The sequence below is a fragment of the Cydia splendana genome, chromosome 1 (genome assembly GCF_910591565.1).
Source record: "Cydia splendana chromosome 1, ilCydSple1.2, whole genome shotgun sequence".
NCBI classification, from domain to species: Eukaryota; Metazoa; Arthropoda; class Insecta; order Lepidoptera; family Tortricidae; genus Cydia; species Cydia splendana.
This window is the reverse complement of record NC_085960.1, coordinates 24,560,133-24,582,437: the sequence shown is the minus strand read 5'-3', so window position 1 is coordinate 24,582,437 and position 22,305 is coordinate 24,560,133. Positions and strand designations below refer to the sequence as shown.

The following is a 22,305-nucleotide window of genomic DNA, read 5'->3' as shown; positions in this document are numbered from 1 at the left end:
GAATGTATTTATTAAATATCGAACGCATTCGGTGTGCACCGACCTAACCTGTTTAGTATTGTCGCTTTGTAGCAATAGCTAGATGAACTGTTATCGATTTCCTTAGTTTTGGCTAGCCCCAAAATCTGTGTTATATTATTTATTTGTTTTATTATTAATAATAATAATAATATTCTTTATTGTGCACAATGAAAACATGATTAAATACAGCAAATTAACATAAATAAAAAACTAAGCAACAACAGGCGGTCTTATCGCTAAAGAGCGATCTCTTCCAGACAACCTTCAGGTAGTAGAAATTATCGAAGGGAAGAAATAAGTATAAGGGTAGCAAAAATAAATTATTAATTGTATTATTCTTATTTATTCTAGAATCACATTTTTACCAGCAATGGAACGGAGAGGGTATATTCATATATGTATGTAGAAAAGTTAATTCAGGTGTTTATTTGTATACACGGTGAAAGTTTTAATTTATCTCCAAAACGGGTCGAAAATTTTGTTGCGGTTTTCTATTAAGGATTAGTGATACAGCAGCAATCTTTAATAGGGTTAACTTGCAGATGTCTTATTTTAAATTAAGAGGTACATGTACATATATGATCAGATATGTTGATCAATATTAAAATGATGTTTTATTTACTGAAGAGTTAATTGAAGAAAAGATGTATGAAGAGCTTTCGTTAAGCAAGGATGTATCTTGTAAGATTCAACTAAAATCACTAGTATCAAGATGGCTTAGACGCTCGCTGCTTTAAGATTAGCCCCATATTTGCCGCACATAGTACTCGTACATAGAACAAATATCAAGACCGCTCAGTCGCGAGATTAGCTCCGGCTCATATTTGCCTTACGAATGGCTCCTCATTCAGATGGCTGCACGAAGCCCCGTGCACTCCGTGCAAAGCTTTCATTCTCGTGAATGACTAAGGCCCGGACTAAATCGAAAAAACTTAAGAGATAAAACCCAACGCACATGGAAGAACGCGTCTGACTGATAATTTCATCTTGAAGTACTTCAAATCTCAAAATCTTTTAATGTCACATGCTTTTACAATGGCATATGAAAGAAATGGTCGTTTTTTCTCTAAAAAGATAAGATTACGTAAACTTCAGTTTCCAATGTGTACGAAATCCGATTAAAAAACACGCAACGGTGGTTTTAAAGAGCACTCGAGGCGCAACACTCCCACACTTGTACAAAGGTCTTGGAGATGTTTCGGAGTATTTTTTGCTGCACCTTTGTGTCGCCTTCAAAAATTAGCTGTCGCGTAATCCATTTGTAATATCATTTATAGGTATAATCCCTTTTAAGGATCGCAGAAAAGATAAGGACCGTTAATTACAACTTTTTTTTTTTTTATTAGCCTATAGGAGTGTCCCACTGCTGGGCAAAGGCCTCCCCTCTTTCCCGCCATTTGGTCCTATCCGATGCACACTCCCACCACATGTAATAATATCTATTGAATTGTTTGTTATTGAAATTTAATGGTTTCAATTATCTATTGAGTTTTTTATTACACAGAACTAAATACTAAAGAAAACGCGTTTACTGTACGTACATACGAGTATATACTAATTTTAACTGTTATTGGCATGTACATTTTCAGTAATGATTAAAATTTTGAAAAGTATGACTCAAAAAATAACCCAAGACAACTTAAAGTAATAAAGTAGTAATTTTCCACAAAGTTCGGAAGCGACTGTAACACGTACTGAACAAACAAAGAAACACATTACAAAGCCATAAACCGGGCAACAAAGGCACCGACGAGCTCGTGTTGAAACTGATCCATCATGTCGCCTTTTGAAATACAAAAAACTCGTACGATCCACACAACAGATGTTTTTTTGTAAAAAAAACACCCCTCGACCCCTTACCTTATCTTACTATCCTAACAGTCTAAATGCTAATAATGCATTTTTTAAATTAATTTAGTCGTCCTTATGATGAATTGTGACTAAGATGACTATGGATTAATTATCTTATAAATATTCCTAAAAAGCTCATTCCTATTGCAATATATTTTGACAGGTGGTCGAATGTTGACCCCGAAAACTTATTGAGTTACAAACATAATTTATACACCAACCATGTGACTTTTCATTAACACACAATAATTACATCCCTAATGTTTAATTAAGTCAGTTTTATCATAGTAAGTTTTTAAATTTTGGATCGATTGCGTTGAATTTAAACACTAATTTTGTCACTAATTCGTTAAATTGTATTTTACTGATAGATGTGTTCAATTTCCACGATACGTTTATCATTAAGTTGTTAATATCCACGAAACATAGCCAGTATCAGAAAGCAAACACAATATCGACCAATAAAGAGAGCACATAGGTATCAATATGCGAATTCCTATTAGATTTCAAACAAATGAATGCGATAAACCAACCGTTATTGGAGTTGCTTATCTATGTAATTAGAAAGAAACTAATCTGTTACCATTTGTGTTTATAATGGGAACCTGTGAGTGCCATACAGTGGTGTCTGATAACGGCGTGCCAGATATATAGTTATAAGTAATCATTTTACAGAAATCTAGGAATATTCACATGTTAACATGTTATAAGTAGGTCCTGGGTAACTTGAAAAGTAATCAGTGCCACCAACGACTTCACAAATTGGAGAAAATCTCTTTTGACTTCTCATGCTCGTTATGTTGGTCATTGTATTCATACTAGGTGTATCCTTTATTAATATAGATGTATTATAGACTTATGTAAGTAGATAACAATAAAGAATTATTTTTCGTAAGGCTAAGAAGACAGGCCTGCAGAAAGTCACACAATTAAACTTCATAAACAAAATGTTTGTTTACTTGTCATTTTATTTATTATAGACTCTGCACATCTATAGCTGGTCAAGCAGATCTTGTCAGTAGAAAAAGACGGCAAATTTGAAAAATGTAGGCGCGAAGGGATATCGTCCCATAGAAAATTTGAATTTCGCGCCTTTTTTTACTGACAAGATTTGCTTGACCAGCTTTATCTACGTTTTATCGTACGTACAGTCGGCGTCAAATATGTAGATAGTCTCACAAGGAAGGGTACCCAACTGGCCGGCTCCGATTTGATTAATTTTTATATATGTTATACTTAGAGTACTAAAGTATTTCAAGTAAAGTTTTTTCTTAGTATATGACATTTATTTCAGTTTATGTTATAGAGTAGTCTAAAATAACGGATACGTATTTTTTTTTAGCTGCCCATACTTAACTTCCTGGGAGAAATTGGCCTCCTAAGTACTGAAAAGTGACAAAACGCTCTAACTTCTGTAGACAGTTTTGTTCAAGCAAATTTCTAGTATATTACTGGTTTGCATATATGTTAGAGAACATGAAAAAATAATGAAACGTGTTTTGTTATTTCGGCTCAAACTCATATTTTACAAAAAAAAAAACACATTTCATAGTTTCATAATTCTCATCGTTTCACTCAAACTTCACGTTGGTTATTTTATTCGTTTTTTTTAATCATGAAAACTAAAAACTTCCCGGTAGTGAAGAATGTTGTCATGGTTGTTAACCGGTTTGGACATTAAGTCCTAGCATATTTTGAAACATCAAAGATCCTAAAAGTGTACATTTGAAATATTTGAATACCCTGTTAGGCGCCCGGCATCGTGGTGAACGCGGAGCTGCAGGCGCGCGGCAACGCGTTGGCGGCGCCGGGCGGGCGACGTGAACACACGGTACTAAAGTGAAGCGCGTGAAACGATGACAAGTATGAAATTTTTAAGTGTGTTTTTTTTTGTAAAATATGAATTTGAGCCGAAATAGCAAAACACGTGTCCATTATTTTTTCGTGTTCTCGAACATATATTCATACTAGTATTTAACTAGAAATTTGCTTGAACAAAACACTCTACAGAAGTTAGAGCGTTTTGTCACTTTTTGAGTTTTTAGTACTTTGTAGGCCAATTTCTCCCAGGAAGTTGAGTATGGGCAGCTAAAAAAAAATACGTGTCCGTTATTTTAGACTACTCTATAACATATATAAAAATTAATCAAATCGGAGCCGGCTAGTTGGGTACCCTTCCTTGTTAGCCAAAGTGACCAAATATACCGCAACACATCTTTATTCCAACGGTAACACAAGTGTGTTGCTATATATTTGCTCACTTTGACTGTCACTATCTATTTGATGCCGACTGTACATTATATTTTGTATTTGTAAAGAACCGTATTCATTTGGTAGAAAGGGCTCTTAAGTAGGTACCTAAATAACATACGGAAATCTTTAAAAAATCTAATTACCTACCAGGGGCCGATTGCATAACAAACTACAACTAATATTACAAGCGGAACTCCTTTTCTAATTTCACTTATTAAATAAGGAGTTCCGCTTGTAATATTAGTTGTAGTTTGTTATGCAATCGGCCCCTGGTCTATGTACACTGTACATACATTGTACCTATAACTAATATTTAAGAAAAACCAAGCGACATTACAGTCCGTATGAGTATAATATTATAATACATCGCTCTAGATACGGGGTGGCCAAAAATATGTGCATTCCCGTTGCCAGGGAGGTTTTGGGATTATATTGCAGCGCGTCCGGAATGTTCGCGGAGGCGCACACTGACAGCTTCGGTGCGATAATACGCAATAGAACTGCCTCTCTGATGCGTCGCGTGCGTGACAGTTCCAACAGCCTCTTGCGCCTAGTGTTAGAGTCACCTGCTTGCGCCTTCTGGAAACACTGGGACGATGTACATATGGGCTCCAGAGGCTTAGTATATAAGTTGTTATAATTTATTAATTTTTGTTATAATTTTGTATAGGTTTAAGTACTAACATAATATTAAGGGAATGTATACTAACACAATGGACATGGTCTGAATTAAATAAATTGATTGATTGATTGATTGATTGATTATACTGAGCAACTTTTACTATGGGACCAACCCCGAAATAGCGAAAAAAAAATTGGCTGTTTCATACATTTTGGCTGGTTTTTTTTCTATGGGAGGGTATTTTTTTCGCGATTTCGGGGTTGGTCCCATAGTAAAAGTTGCTCAGTAAAATCCTAAAACCTCCCTGGCAACCGGAATGCACTTATTTTGTGGCCACCGTGTATGTAGGTATACATATTATTACTATTTACATAACCTGAATTTACCGATTTCACAAAACAGCTTAAACATGACAATTTTATAGCCTTCATCAGCTAATGCTTTCATCACTTCACCAACTAGTGTTTTCCAAGAGAAAATGCATGAATTTCAATAAAATATCCTGAAATACTATAATGTAACAAATGTATAACTCTTCTATTCTTGCTAAATAAACATAATTTTTAGTTAGGTATTCAATAAACCTTAATTTATAAAAATGCTACCGTGGAATAAAAGTTTTATGAGACTATTAGAGCATTGTAAAGTGAATCATAGGTACACGGGAATTGGGGGTAATGAGCGGAGTCGTTAACAAAGACATTTCAAAAATTACGCACCGCGGAATTGGGCACTTTCGCCCGCCGCGGATTCGTCATGAGGGAGCGCATCAAATATTCAATTTTAAAACAGCCGCTAAGAGCGAAACGTCATCGTGAACTCCACGCCAGCTGAGACTTGACGATTTAGAAATTTTGCTACAGATGGGACACGCACTTTACCCACCGAGAAATGAGATAACCACCAAATTGCATTAGCAAAAGTGAAACATAAAAATGAACAGGAAAAATATCGTCCTAAAAGTCAAATTGCGTCTGGTAATCGTTTAGAGTGTGTAAGTGACAACAAGAAATGTCGTGTTCCTTGAAAATTATTCTGTCAAGAACAAGAAAATGGCAAAGAGAGTAGGAAAAATTTCATTAGCGCCAATCAAATTGACGAGGTCCAAAATGAAGCTCGCGAGAGAGTCATAATCACGGAGTTCAGAAGGCACCCCCTCGACGTGAGGTCTTATTAAAGGAATAATATTTACAAAACGAGACGCCTCAGAAATCCCCAAATTAAGATCTCGCTGAAACCCGCCCAACTTCCACAAAGTGGAATCATTAAATTAAAAATGTAAACTTTTCTCTTAGCAAGGTAATGGGCATCCCGATGTAGATAAATAGATGGAATAGCTGCAAAAAGGAGCATTTTCCTGTTCATTAAATTTTTCCTTCGCTTTTTTATTTCGACCCCTGGTGCTAATTTTGTTGGAATTCACGCCCCTCGGCCCCACCCGCTGGGGCTCAATCACAGAAATTTTATATCCGGAATTAAATAAGTACCCGACAGCATTACGAACAAAATTTAATATGAGCTTATTTTCCCCGGAGTTTCTTAATTAATCAGATACAACGTTCTTATTTCATTTGACCAGCAGATTTATGTACCGCTATTTTTCTTTTCTGTAATAAGCCAGCTTCCATCTTAATTGCATCCGGTCTCCTTCCCATAACATTGCCGAGAATTGGCACTGAAGATGTCAGGAATTCAATCAAGAAGCGAAATATTCTCATCAGTGCCAACTTATTCCAGAGGGTGGTTTATGTTGGTAACTCGATTGTCTTCATAGATTCAGCGGTAGATACTCTCTTAAGGAAACGTCAGTGAGCTCGGTAGCAAATGCAATTATACCTACTAATATGCCGTCTGCGACCGCCCGCCACCGCACGCTAGCGATGCCACCCTTTAACTGTTTAGAGGGGATCACTCCTAACTCAGTTATCGTGCTCTTGCACCTGAGTTTACTACATAATTTGGATATCTGGTGACGAAAACAGATGCAACAGTTCTTTACAAAAGTTTATAACAATTAGAGTTGAAGGAAAACTAAGTTTAACGTCGGATAAATCTACGTCAAAGTTCCATGTTATATAAATATCATTTTAATATTCAATATCTCATTCGCCGGACGATATCGAATATTCTCTTAAGATATTGATTGGTACAAATAAGGAAATCGAATTATTCAATGTCCGCCCCTCATTTGTTTCCGGCTCCCCTACAGCAGAGATGGAGAAATTCTTTCGAGTTTTCGATTACTTGTCTAATTAATTTTATAGATTCATTTGTCTCAAACGCTTTGAGTGATCTGCAAACGTCGTGGGTAGGTTTTCATACAAAATTAGTTCCAACAGAAGCATGTTTGAACAGTGTGTACAGTCGAGTAGCCGTCCGAGTAAACAGATTACAGGTATGCTTCGCACTTGAAGACGTGTCCTAAGAGGGAGCGGGGGAGGGGTGAGGAGCAGTTAGGGTATGCCGAGAGGGAAAGTTCATACGTTCCTCATCACGGCCAAGCGCGCAAGTGGGTGAGTGCGGTGAGCGCCCAGCGCAACGCACCGGCCAGCATGACATAATTGGCGAGAGGCCTCATTAAACACAAGGATTCTCACATGGTGCACACGTTAACACCTCCATGGGGGCTAAGCAGACCTGTTTGCAGCTTTGACACGCTACTCTGATTTTACCATTTGCACGTCTAATAAAATAGTAGGTACTTATTGTTTTATCACGACAATTGATTAAATAAAATAATTTGTTTAATTTTTTGCACAGTAGAATAGCACCTATAAACCAACAACTTAATGTCTCATGGTACTGTTTTTCTATCTCCGTTGGTCTAAATAAGAACGCTTAGTTATATTAGCTTAATTTGTAACCGATCATTATATCGTACCTGATGATTATATGTCGAGTCGAGTGTCAAGGCGAATAATTGAATGACTATTGTACGGAGTGCGGGGGCGACAGGCGGCGAGATCAAAGAGGATTTCCAATGATATGTTGTGACCACACCCTTTGTTAATTCCAGCAACAAAACTAGATAGTGAATTCCATTACTTTTTATATTTCTTCAAACATTTGTTACCAAAAACATCATGTAAATTTCTATTATAAACATTAGGTTTTTACAATAGTTAATATGCTACGAAGGCAACCAGTAAAGCCTGTAAAATCGGGGGGCACGGCAGTGCCCCCGCCAAGTCGAGCGCGAAGCAAACACTGCCGTACCATCCTTTACTGGAACCATTTCGCCGCATTTTCAGGCCCCTATTTGAGAACCTCTGGATAAGACCAGAACGCAGAAATTTTCTTCATCCAGTAAGCTATAATCACATACTTAAAATCCAAAATTTCAAGTCTGTAGGTCATTTAGTTCCGAAATTAAGCGAAAGCAAAGTTTCGCATTTATGACACTCACTCACTCATGATCATCAGAATAGAACTAGTACTTCCCATAAACTCAGAGAGCTGAAATTTGATACAGAGTTAGGGTTTAATGGCCACATAAAGGGAAAACTATAAAAACTAGGATAATCGAAGATCTGGAGTACCTGGTGACCCTGATTAGAAAACACAAGAGCCCAACCAAACTATTAGAGATCGACATACCGCCTTTACAAAAAATATTCAACTTGGTGGGCCGCTTCATTTGATGTCAAAAATCGAAGGTCTGAAGTATCTGATGAAGAACCCTCAGCTGTATTAGAGATATGGTAATGTCCCCTTCTACTATTGGTACATAAAAAGATCGACTGTCATTGCAAAAATCCAGCGTAGTGGGACACATCTTCTAATTTAATCTAGCCTATAGCGTCCCACTGCTGGGCGAATGCCTCCCCTTCTGCTTTTAATACGCATATAAATAAAATTAAAGGAAAACTCTGGATAAGACTAGACTGGTTTTTATACTTATACTTACAAGTTTACAAGAAGAAATAGTCGAACGATTAACTTTATTCTACTATCAATATGCCCACGTTTCTACAAAAAGAAGTGAAATCCCACCAAAAACATTCTGTAAAAAACTGGCCAAGTCTCGATGGAGCTGCTTGTTTATCTCTAAAAAGTAATGAAATCTAGACAAAGTCGTGCCAAGTCTAAGGATCCTTACTGCGATTTCTTTATTATTATAGTTAATGTTGTGTGACTTGGCCGTTGAAGGGTACACAAGGGTACAAAACCAGGTGCTCCATGACACCATTGCACCAATCTGTCGCCAGAACCGCTACCCATTGACGATGGAAAATTGCCACTTGGAAAACGTTGATTCAATAACCAGTCAATTGTAGGCTTGATAAAACTGCGTATTTCAATAATACTTATGTATAGGCGAGCCTGAAACAAACAGTATAAAAAATTATCATTGATAGACGTCCGTCTGTACGTCTATTTTATGTTAGATCGATGGTCGATTTGACGCTCCAAAAAGAAGTGTTTGTTTCAGGCTCGCCTATACATAAGTATTATTGAAATACGCAGCTTTATCAAGCCTACAATTGACTGGTTATTGAATCAACGTTTTCCAATTGGCAATTTTCCATCGTCAATGGGTAGCGGTTCTGGCGACAGATTGGTGCAATGGTGTCATGGAGCACCTGGTTTTGTACCCTGGTGTACCCTTCAACGGCTAAGTCACACAACATTAACTATAATAATAAAGAAATCGCAGTAAGGAACCTTAGACTTGGCACGACTTTTTCTAGATTTCATTACTTTTTAGAGATAAACAAGCAGCTCCATCGAGACTTGGCTAGTTTTTTACAGAATGTTTTTGGTGGGATAGATTTGACTAGTTAGAATATTAGTAATACAAGCAAAGCAGCAGCTGAATGTATCGTAGTTATATTGTAAAAAATATATAAAAATAATAATAACATGTAGGTGAGTCAAAATTACGTTCCTGTTACAATAAGGCTTTTGATATCAAATGTCATGTTTTGAAGAATATAAAAGATTCAAAGTGTCAGACAGTGAAATTGGCTCGTTAAGGGGACAATTTGCACACAGAGGACAAACGCAGGGAAACACCTCGGTGATTCCTGGATAAGCAAGCAGCTATCTCGCACTCGAGCGATAAATATTCAATTTAGATGTCTATCACTTTCGACAGGGTTTACATACGTATTGCTTTCATGTTATTTGAATAAATAAATAAAACGTAAATTGTTTACAATAACTTGTGAGCTTAGAGCATAATCCAATGTGACAAACGTAGTCGTATTAGAAATCAGGCTGAATGGTACAAATTAATCGGCATTTAAATAATAAACTTTAAAAGCAGTAAACTAAGACAAGTAGACAAAAGGGCAAGTTAAACATACAATAATACATAATTATGAAGCTTTAAATTTGTTCATGTTATCATGTTTTTGGGGCGCCGTCAGCCATCAATATACAATATATTTTGGCAAAAGTTTGACTTTATCAAAAACCATTTGATACCTATTATGAATAAGAATATTTATTTATTGAAAAGCAGTACAATCCTTCACTTTAATCGAACACTACATTAATTTTGACATATTTATCCGAAGGTGTGAAGCCAGAGGCTTGAAAATAGGCGCCATGTCAGAACCACCGAGTTGGGGTGTCGGCCGACCCTTTAGGAAATCATTTCCATTCCGTTTTCCGAACTGAAAATTGCCCACGGACGGTCAAAGGGTTAACGATTTAGTGTTTATTTGAATCAGGCCTTTGTTAGTTTAAAAGGCGTCAGAATGTAAACGGATCCTTTGTTGCGATTGCCGTTTGTTTTGCAGGAGCATCGGGTGTTTAAAAGGTTATAAGTTTAGTCTGTCGAGGGTGTCAGTTGTTCGGAAAGGGTTAACCCGAACTCCATTTGGTGCGATATTTGGATTTGTTGGGATTTTACTATTTAAAATGGACTTAATTTTTTTGATCACCAAAATCTACTTACGATTGTAGCAGAGTGACTAAAAACTAGGTTACAATGCCGTTTACATCGTATATTTACAACAAGTACATAATTAAATCATGACAAAAATGTAAGCTCATAACGCAAAGAGTATAATAACACTGTTGAAAACAAATAATATTAATACGTCATCTGATTTAATCCTAACGCATTTCTATCATTATCTTAATGCTCAATGCGCTACCGTTCGGGTATTATAAGAGAGAAGAATTTGAGATGACATAAATCTTTGAATTCCATTACGTTGGATTAAAATCTCGAGGTCTTTACGGATTAAATCTCACTCATACAAAACCAAATACGCATTAATGACTATTAAACAGGATCGCGTGATACCTCAATATAGAGAAAACATTATTGTTGGATAATATATGGTACCTGCCTACATGTTTAATTTTTACTTTTCATTCCTTTCTTAAATACTGAACTTGTTCAGATACCTATTTTATCAGTTTTTCCAGCTAAGGATCTAACACCCTCGATGTAAATTATTTGTCCTTGCATAGCATTACCTACTTGCAAGGAAGTGACGAATGCCTTTACTTTACGTCTTGCGATAAACGGTACCGCTATGCTAGCGTAGTAAAACTAAAATAACAAATAAGAAAAAAAAATGTAGATGTATGATGAATCCAAAAACCACCATTTAATGACACTGCAAAACTGAGTCAAAATTACCAAAGCAAAATGCAAAAAAGTTAACAAGGACAGACAAAAACGCGAGAACCAGACCGCTGTTGGATTCCCTTTTATACGGACCACAGCAGGCACCGGGCTGAATGAGGGCACGCAGTGGGGAGTCCACGGTAGCTTCTCGTGTCTTTTTGTACAACCGACGTTTTATCAAACACGGTAATGGCCGCTTTATGAGGCCAACAAAAGAAGCGTGCCAACGGAGGCGTTAAATCCTTTACGATTTGATGCTGATTACGCATTTGTCATCAGACTCGGGCTGGATAACTATTAGAAGTAGCCATGCGCACATTCTGTTTGGAGATTGTGTTTGAATAGTTTAAAGATGTTTACTGTGGCATTGTTCTGGTTGCTAGCTAACAGTTTAACATATATTGGTATTATTGGTAAGTAGTTAACATAACTAAACTGCATTCGTTATGATATACAACACCTAAAGTGTTGTTAAGGGTAGCTTACAATTGTACTCAGAATTAACACTGTAATGGACATACCACTTCATATTTTCTACTTTTAATTTTTAATACCTATTAGTAGGTATTACGAGAATCAATTGCAATAATTAAGTACTTATACTTAATCTAAAGTTTACATATCTAAAAAGAAGCTAACAGAAGGACGTCCACAAGTGAAACTAAAGCTAAAATGACGTAAAATAATTATGCACAGTCATGCTCAAGATACTAAATACAAATACTTTAAGTGCAACAATCGAAAAACTACAAAACAGAACTGGTTCTTTGTAAATTTATCTGTAATTTAGTCGAGATTTTCTCTAATCTTTTGAATACTAGAGAGTAACCTGGACCCAAAACACCAACAACAAGTATAAACCTACAATAATGTCAAGTAAAATAATCACATCAACGTGAGAATAACACAAAGGGGGGAAATATTTATGTACCAATTACCATACCAATCCATGGAACTATTCAGTCGATTGGATTTAGAAAGAAAATAACAATGGTACAAGTAATGGACCTACCTGGCATCAGGTTAAAATGTAATGAAGTTGGCAAAAATAAATCTAAAAACATAAAATGAAACATCGATAAGCACGATTTTAGAAATTAAAACAGAATTGAATAAATCCTGCGTTGCGGGTGTCGTGGTCTTCCAGGGTACCCCCTTAGCCTGAGCGACCGGCGAGCGATCGAGTCCGCTCGAACGTTTCTGAACGCTACCGAATCCGGCCGAACGATACCGAACGCGCGGCGCGAGCGAGATAGCGACATACCTGTCGGGCGCTTTCATTGACAGGCACCTGAAATGAAGAAAAAAATCGATCCAATTCGTTGAAAATTTTAAATTTTAAAAAATTTTGACTGTCTACTCACTGCACGGGCGGTATAAACACAGATAAATTTACATGCACTCTGTCTATAATAACACCTGCCAACGCAATTTAGAACATATGCATGCATTGTTTTTCAAATTAAAACGTCCAATCCGAATGACTTAAGTTTGCTATAATAAACGGTAACAAACTCATTAATATATCGTGCCGTGATCTATCAAACATAAATAAGTATTCCCTTTATGAGGGGACATAACGCAACAAAAAATGAGCCATAAAAATTAAAAGTAAACATGCCAAAAAGAATAAACAATAATAGAGCAAAAACAGTTAAAACAACATTGCAAGATGCATTAGGACAGTTGTTAAAATATGGGGTAGCGTCGAGCGGTTTGACTCCAGTGATATTGTGTGCTCGCACGCGATCTGCGCACCCGCAAATCTAACCACGTGACGTAACTGACGTAAGTACCTAGTCCACAGTGCAACGCCAACAGTCAACGTTTTAAGATCGCCATTTCATCTACGCATGTAATTAGTATGAGTAGGAGCTAGAAGAAAAATCGAAATATTCATCAACGGGATCGATATTGAAATTAGGTCCTAAATATAGTATGTACTCGTAGGTACTTATCACTTGCCTAGACTAGAGACTTGTGCAGAAACGTAAAGTTTACGTAGAAATGTTGGCTAGCACTGGCTTTTATAATGGTGTTGATTTTAGTAAATAGGTACACGTTAATACACATTGTAGGTATTCTTTAGATAGGTACACTTAACTAGATATACATATTTTTGAGAATTGATCAATAAAAACTGATTACTATAGAGCCATTAGTAGCTATAGCTTCCTAAGGGTACTCCCTCCCAATGGACGAATTTATTAAATTATTACCGGACGAGATCACGCAAACGGAATCGTAAAATTAAAGGAAATCCATTCTGTTAAATTGAAAGCAATTCACTAATTCCTTGCAGTATTGACGAACCGAGGCTTCCTTTTTGATGGATAGGTATAGGATATTAAGACACATGACATGATGATGAACATCGTATTATTATCGCACGTATTTGCATTGATTGTCTTTAATATTATATTAATTAATATATTTATGTAAAAGCGATTCCATCTAAATATTAACTTTTTCTGCGTTAAAGTGAGCTGCGGGCGCAGCATGGTTCCATTTTTATCGCCTGTCACTATGCCCGTCACTTTCGCACTTACATACTTGTTAGAACGTGACAGGCATGGTGACAAGCGATAAAAATGCGACCGTGCTACCGCCGCTGCCAGCATTAAATAAAAAATTAACTGGATAAATAAGCAGTTATGCTGCCTATACCAAATAAAGTATTATCAAATATTCACCAAATGAAGGCATCAAAATACTGAAAAGAAATATGTTTAACGGAACAAAAGTAGCAAACAATAAAAAAGTGAGCAATAAACAAAGTAGTCCGGTGTAGCGGCTCAGACAATACATATCGCTTCGCGTGTGAACAGCAGCTGATGACTATCGTTTTGTGATATTTTGACACAAATATTTCTCGTCGATATTGTAATCGCGGCACTTACCGTAGCTGCACATACGTAAAATCAAAAGTCACTACTCGAACCTATCTATCAATATTAGAACACAAAAAAAAATGCAAGTCAGTTAATAATCCCGAATCAGCAATCAACAATGGAAATAGTCACAGTCACTTTTTTAATAATGGCAACTGGGTATTTTTTCTTTTTTATTGCCACCCTATGTACGTTTGACATTTGAACCGTCTGATGACTCGGCCGCCATGATTGATCGTCGCGACCCACTAAATGAGTGCAATTTAGCGTCCATTTTTCCTACTTCAATACATATTCGTCTGAATAATAACAACATATTTTAATTAAAGTTATAGTATGTCTCTGCTAGTAATTAAAAGAATAAAAAAACGAAGAAGCAAGTTCTGAGCAAGTCAACATTGTCAATAAAAATATTCAAGTAGAAGCTTCCTTTTACACACAACGGAAAAATATAACTCTGAGAAAAGAAGGTATGTTTATTATTGTACATGCGGGCCTGATTCATAATAGAGTTAAGAGCGTCAAGAGAAATACAGTGCCATGACTATTTAATATTTCCGAAAAGTGACGTGCTTTGTATGACCTAGATTGCTTTCACTTTCATTTGTTACTTATTATATCGGCAATCAAGTAAATAAATATTATGAAACTTTCAGTTTACTAAAGTAGGTACCAATGGGAAAAAATATGGTATATTATAACTTCTCAAATATACTCTAGCGCAGCAAATTTAAAAAAAGCAGGTGCGAAAGTTGACTTACCATAGAAAATTTAAATTTCGCACCTTTTTCTACTGACAAAGTTCGAGTATATTTTCTCTTATTATTTTGTTTGGGCGACTCATCAAATGACAAAACAACGTTTCGCATATCTTTCCCAAATATTTATTTAGCATACGTAACTTAACCTACTCCAAATTATAATTCACCCAAATAAAACTATACAAAAATGATTTACTTAAACCAACGTGGGTTTCCAACTAAACAAAATGAGGTTAATTAGGAATAGAGGTAATAGGTAAGGATTCATCTCAGCTGTCATCCACCGCGTACGGAACCCTGATAAGCAAATCCTTGAACCAAATAAAATCTATATTATTAACATACAAATTAACTGTTGAACTGTGACTGGTATTCATTTGTCAGTCCTGAGTGTCATTCGGATCCCACAGTAAGATTACAAGTCCATTACGTTCCAAAATGATGTTACCCCTCATGGATTTAGAGTTTACATTTCTAAAGGCTTCTTTGCACAAATTGTACTAAATTACTTGAAAAACGGCGTGAAAGTTGAAACTTATTTTGAATCTTATGACTAACATTTCAAAGTCTACATTTAATAATTTGCTATGGGTATAGATGAAAATGAAGGTTGCGTACAATTTATCATCCAAGCAAGTATCCGCCCAAACCGTAACGAATCACTAGTAAATAAATTGACCACAGTCGTTTCGGACCATTTCTTTTGAGGTGGCGTCTGGAGGTAGGTACTTAGATATTAATTTGTGTTCGGCTCTGAGGTTTATTGTTTTGGATGATTCATCAAAACTTTATGCATGAGTATAGACCCTTCACATTTTTAATTGATAGTACATTATCACAAATTAAAAATAGAACTTAAGTAAGTCTTAACAAACAGAAATACAAAATGTGAAATATCCATATTATTTATAATCAAAGCAATGATCGATCTACAAGTATGTGTTACACATCCCAGAAACAGTCCACGACCAAAATGACACTTAATAAATTAGGTTTGACAGGACAGGACAGAATTAGATTGATATGTTCTAGGCTAAACATCCAATTGGATCGACGCCGGGATGTGGGGGTCTAACAGCCTATTTACTATGAGGTTATTTTATTATTAATATCTACAAAATACACACGTTTATGTCGAACCGAATAAATAAAAGGATTACGTGTTTAAATGTCTAGTCCGCATATGACAATCTATGGTTTTATAAATAAAATAGATAGTTTATTAGTTTTTTTAACAATAACACAAATAAAACTGCTACTTAATGTGTATAATTAAAATTTATAACATTATAAAAATATCATTTTGTAATTGTAATAACATCGGAATCATAATTTCCAATTCTCATTTTAAGGGCGAGGAATTTCATAGCTCTCAATTAAAACGTAGAAATAATTATTTGGGAGCATCCACCCCACTTGTAAATCAAATTAATAATGTAAATACGAGTAGCTGTCCCTACTCCAGACGCTAAACCTCTTTATTAGATACTCCAAGATGATTTCGTAGAATAAAAATTAAAATTAATACAAACACATACATCTACGCTTCAAATTGCTGGAATTGCGTACAGTTTATCAATCTAACTGTAAAACAGGTTAAAAAAAACATCAGCAACCCTTTAGGCGCACCTGCTCCTACAAACTTTTGACACCAAGCTCTTTTTAGGAAAAATAATAGCACATTTATCCTCCGGAGGGCATTAATTTCCCTTCATCCGCGATTCAGCCAGAAACAACGCAATTAGTACGTTACTTCTAACTTAAGGCCGCCGAATAAAGATGCAATACACAAAAAGCTTACGAGTCGTAAGTAATATCCATTTTCAAAATTTTTTAGTGGCTCGGGATTTCAATTAGGCATAATTTAAATCTCAAATTGTTTCCTACGACAACTTATAATACTTAACAATTATTAAGGTCGTAATAAAATTTTCTGTTTATAGCCGAAATTAATATTAGGACGGCGTGTTCCATTTCAAATCGTTAACGTAGTGATATCATTGTTTAAATACCGGAAAATTAGAAGAACAATAAAAAATGTAGAGCATCATGGCATTATGCCATCATGGTATTTACTATGTTAATAGGTGTAGGTACGCGCAAACGCATGTATCTAAGCTAACAATTGTGTATTAATAGCAGATGCGCGATGTGCGTCGTAAATTGCGACGTAATTTCATAATGTCAGTGAGCATGCAAACGGAGACCAATTTTAGAGAAAAAAGTCTTTGATGTAAACTTGCCGACATTAAAGTAACTGTCAACGATTAATTATTCATCCTTACCAGTTAAATTGTACACATTAACGAAATTGTTATTATTAAGAGCGGCGCTTTTGTGTATGTACCGTAATGACAATTATTATTAATAAGACTGCTAAGTAAACATTTATTTAGCAACTACCAATTGGTTTTAATTCTTTGTCATCATCAATGAAAATTCACAGTCACTTTCTTTCAATACACGAGTATTATTTTAGGATAGTTAAGTCCCGAAAAAAAAAACTTTACTTCATTGAAATACATGTTCGTGGCAGTCTATCAACAGTTTTAATTTCCATTCAGTTGTATATTGAATGCAGCGAGCGAGCGATGTTATAGCAGAGCTCTAGCTCTCACTGTGAACTCCGCCTTCACTAATCTTTCCCCTTCTTCTGGGCCTGCGTAGGACACCATCCTTTACCTTGTGCAAGACAAGAATTATTATTTCTGAATCGTTTAAGTCCTTGTTCAGTGTTTGTAATCCTGTGCTTAGATTAAAATTATTTTGCAAAGCTAATTAAAAGATTACAACTTTTTTTATTGAATGATTAATCGACATAATTGTTTTATTTAGACAAATAGGTATCTTCTAAGATAATAATGAATCGTTGTTAGTATAATATCTATTGGTACTACGTATTTTAATACCCTCCAATGAAAGGTAAATCAATATTAAATAGAACAGTTGTATTTATTTTATTTTTTTCAATTATAAAACTAAACAATTATTATCAAAACTAAACAACGGGACTTAATCGCGTATTTAAGTTTTAAGATTTACCTCCGACGTTTCGAGGACGGCGTTGTCCCCGTGGTCTCGGAGAAGACTGGCTCAAGTTGACAAGCTAGCTAGCGGCTAGAAGATGTTGATGTCAACTTGAGCCAGTCTTCTCCGAGACCACGGGGACAACGCCGTCCTCGAAACGTCGGAGGTAAATCTTAAAACTTAAATACGCGATTAAGTCCCGTTGTGTAGTTTTGATAATGTTTAATAATCGTGAAAGTTTAAATCAGTGTTAAACAATTATTTTTTCTAAATCCATTGATTTAAAGACTGCCATTTTTTCTTGTGTGGTGGGCCACTAGAAGTTAATAGACCATATACCACCAGAGATAAAAAAAATATTCAGGACGTTTATACGACAACAAAATTTAATGAACACAGTCATGTTAAAAGTATAATAACACTATCTATGCTCGTAACGTCACTGAAAAGGTTTCCACTCAGCTTGGTATCAAGGTACCTTTTATATAAGGCTGGTTTTCCATTGAACCCCTTCACAATCACAATTTCGTGTTGGCAATTTATTATTAATTCCATTATTATACACTTTCATTTGTTTTATCATTTGTGCGAAACTAATCACTCACAATTAATATAAAGTAAAAGTCATTCGCCCTCGAACTCCACTTAACTCATTGCATTCATTACACCGTATGTGGATTGCTTATCGTTGCAAATGAAATGTAATAAATTCTCATCCATTGCTATCATTTTTCATGACTCAGTAATGTAATACCTACTTATTTTTACGATCAATGTTAATTACAATATTTTCTACATACAAACATTTTAATTTGGGTTTAAAAAAAAGCTCTACTGCTATTTGATAGAAGGATGTTTCGTTCTGCAAATTTACGAAATCCGATTTGTTTACAGAATTGAATAATAATAAAGTAACACATAAACATTGATATATCTCTTGGAACTGCATCAATTACTACTTTACCTACTACTACGTACTTACTTCATTCTTGATTGCCAATAACGGATATTATAAATTATAACGCACGTCTCGGGGTCGTCTTAGGTTTAGTTTAGATTGTGTAATAACAATCATATACAACTATTTAAGAAATTCCTCAGCATGTATGCCTAAAGGCTTCAGCATCTTGTGTTGGTGCATTTGATCTTGTATTCCTGACCTGACCATAGTTTCTGTTATTTAGTTTGCAAGCAGGTTTATCTCTCAGAGCATTTCAATTGTATTTTACAATAAAATTAATATTAGAATAAATCAACAATGTACATAACTGTAATAAAGTGCATGTTGCTTCAAAACGCAACTGAAGGTAAAAAGAGGGTACAGAAGCGATTAGCTCGCGGCACCGACTCCGCGGTCACGATTTACTTCACATCGGAACTTAATTGATTTTGCAGCTACAAACTAACCATTTCAAATAAAATACACCTCAATATTAATAGCCATAGAGTTGCGAATTCAATTACAACTGGCTTTGATGCATCAATTGTACGTTGGTAAATATAATTCTCGATGTGAAGTCTTAACTGTTTAGAGAGATGCTTGTCTCGAGTACAACCTGTTCGGGAAGTTATGGAACCTGTGGCCTCAATTCTTTGATGCCTTCGGTTTGTTATTATATTAAGTTTATCAAATATGTTTATACAAAATCTTATTATTTTGTCAAACTTCAACATCGAATACTATTTATTTCAATACCGATTAATAATAATTATAATGGCTTAAACTTTGCAAAAATCTCAATAGTAGAAAACGTAACAAAGCTGACCGTTACTGACCGGTTAATATCATTAAGTATAATGTAAAATAGAATTACATTGTAAAATTGTTGTCCTAAGTCCTGACGTCTACTTCAGGCTTTTTTTGTAAAATATATATGTATCGTACTAACATCACTCGCATCACATTTATTTACCCCCTTATTCCTTATTAATAAACCTTAATAACCTCTTAAAAAACTGTAAAATTTGTCTCTTTATAACAGACACTCCAGGCACACGATTATCAACGGTTAACCTTTCACATTAGGTACAGGAAAGTACACATGGCGGACTTTGAGTCATGGCATTCTCTTCCAGTCAGCTCCACTCACTCACTTACCCACACTCACTTGATCCACATTTGTCGTTTTTTGTTACTATATATTTCATGTTTTCAATTGATTTGGCAAAATTGAATTTAAAAAAATGCCAAGATTGTTGCCAGGTTGCGTGCAGCAGGAATAGGCGAATAAGTGCGCAAAGTTATTAAGTAATTGTATGAGGATTGGCCTGTCCGTCGCTCGGTTTATATCGTTCTGGCACTTGTATCCGGAGCGCATGCATCATTCCGATATCATTAAGACATCAAAACACTGCGAAGGGGAAACACACCTTACTTTGGTTAAGGAATTCATATGATTTAAGTAAATGGTCCTGTATTCCCCTGCTACGTTTACTTAAGTAAGAAATGTGGAATTTTGTTACTTTATTTATTACTTTATCACGCCACACGCTCCCTCGATTATTGTGGAAGAACTTTCAAGCTGATATGCTTTCTGATGTTTTATCGTTAAATACATTTGTTTCAGACAGTAAATTTAATCACTTTAACATCACGGAAATTAATAATAAAATTTATCGACGTAATCCATCGTACGTGGCTACTTATTAAACAATCGATGTACCTATCTATCCAACTAATTTAAAATTGCATGAGCGTTACAATAACAACTCTATTTAGGACTTAATTAAGGAGAAAGAATCAATAGAACACGGGTGAAGTATTCTAACCATTTAAACGAGTAGTAACTAACTAGCGAATTAAAATGACCCTTTATGTCACTCATTCTGCAATATGTACATAGTATAAATGTTAATGTCATACCAGCGCATAGTGAACGTGATCCATTGAGAATATATACCCATTCATGACACGCTAGCACCTCTAACGACCGGCTCAAATTATCTAGCTGCAGGTTACTACCTAATGATCATAAAAATACTTGTGTCAGCGATATCCGCGATAAATAGTTCATCGCACCGGGTAACCGTGTGTATCGTCTAATTCGCAAGGCGATTGACACGACTCGGCCAGTTACGAAACTCAATAATTAGAACTGCTGGAAAGAAAAAATAGCTGAGAATTCCGATTGGCAGATAAAGCGGCACGATTGTCTGGATTGCATATTGAAAAAACATGCAAGAGAGATAAGGAGTTACACGCTTGAGCGGGTCGGAGGCATCGTGGCGAGCACTGGCTAATTGCATTTCCTACTGTGTTACTACACTGGTGCATAACATAACGAGCTGGCGCGGGCATAAAGCTAGGAAAACTAATTATTTAATAAGCTATAAATACGTAATTGTTAAATTAACACGTCTCAGCACGAATAATACCTAACGGAAAGTAGGCATTTTTTATCGCTTTACTTTTTAATTTTATAAAAATTACATTCTAAGCAGCACTATATTTGTAAAAGACAACAACATATTAACCGACTAGATTTCTCAGTCGAAAAAAAAAGAACTACATTTAAATCCTTCGAATTAAATACTTTACTCCGAATATTAATTTACATCGCCATAAAAGAAGAGAGAGAAATAGAAGAGAGACTGACATTAAACGGCGCTACCGCCTGGTACCTGCCAAGGAGATCTGTACGGTTACCATCAGTTTGTCACTGACATAAACGCCGTCGAGAACGTAATTTACTTTCTATACATCCCGTTTGCACTAATATGCGAGTGCGAGCGAGATGTATAGAAAGTAAATTACGTTCTCGACGGCGTTTATGTCAGTGACAAACTGATGGTAACCGTACTGCGGACCTAGCCAAGTGACAATCGCTTAATAGAATAATAGAAAAAGACAATCGGAATATAAGAGCCAGTTGCACCAACCGCAATTAACAGACTGATCAACTTCACACAGCAGAGAAGTATGAAGCTTCCCATACAATAAAATTCAGCGAACGGTTTAACGGTGACAGACGGTTTGGTGCACCCTAAATATTGTATGGAGTTGACCACGTGACCTTTCTTCGCATCTCTTATCCTAATTACATTTTTACTATTCGATTGGCGCTTGTCGATAAACATCTTGGCTAAGCCCCCTGATATATTTTTAATATACGTAGACCTCAAACCTTCTCTGGGGACGTAACATTTCAAAACATAGTAGGTACCTACCTATCCAAATAACCACAATGTTGGATTCCATAAATAAATACCTAATACTTTCACAACAGTCACTGACCAATTTTATTTACTGTTGCTTGAAACTGACCATTATAATCGCTTACAAATTTTAAC

General features: G+C 35.7%; 1 protein-coding gene across 8 annotated transcripts in view; it reads right to left on the bottom strand.

The window, feature by feature from the left end:
- LOC134797108 (dachshund homolog 2) overlaps positions 1 to 22,305 on the bottom strand; it is a 174,328-nt gene that overhangs the window by 124,819 nt on the left and 27,204 nt on the right. For 4 of the 8 annotated variants that reach the window (XM_063769342.1, XM_063769350.1, XM_063769358.1 and 1 more), the window contains exon 2: positions 12,601 to 12,627. The exons of the other annotated variants lie outside the window; for them this stretch is intronic. In XM_063769342.1, the coding sequence (XP_063625412.1) occupies positions 12,601 to 12,627 (27 nt within the window). The remainder of the gene's footprint in view (positions 1 to 12,600; positions 12,628 to 22,305) is intronic. 8 annotated transcript variants of the gene reach the window in all.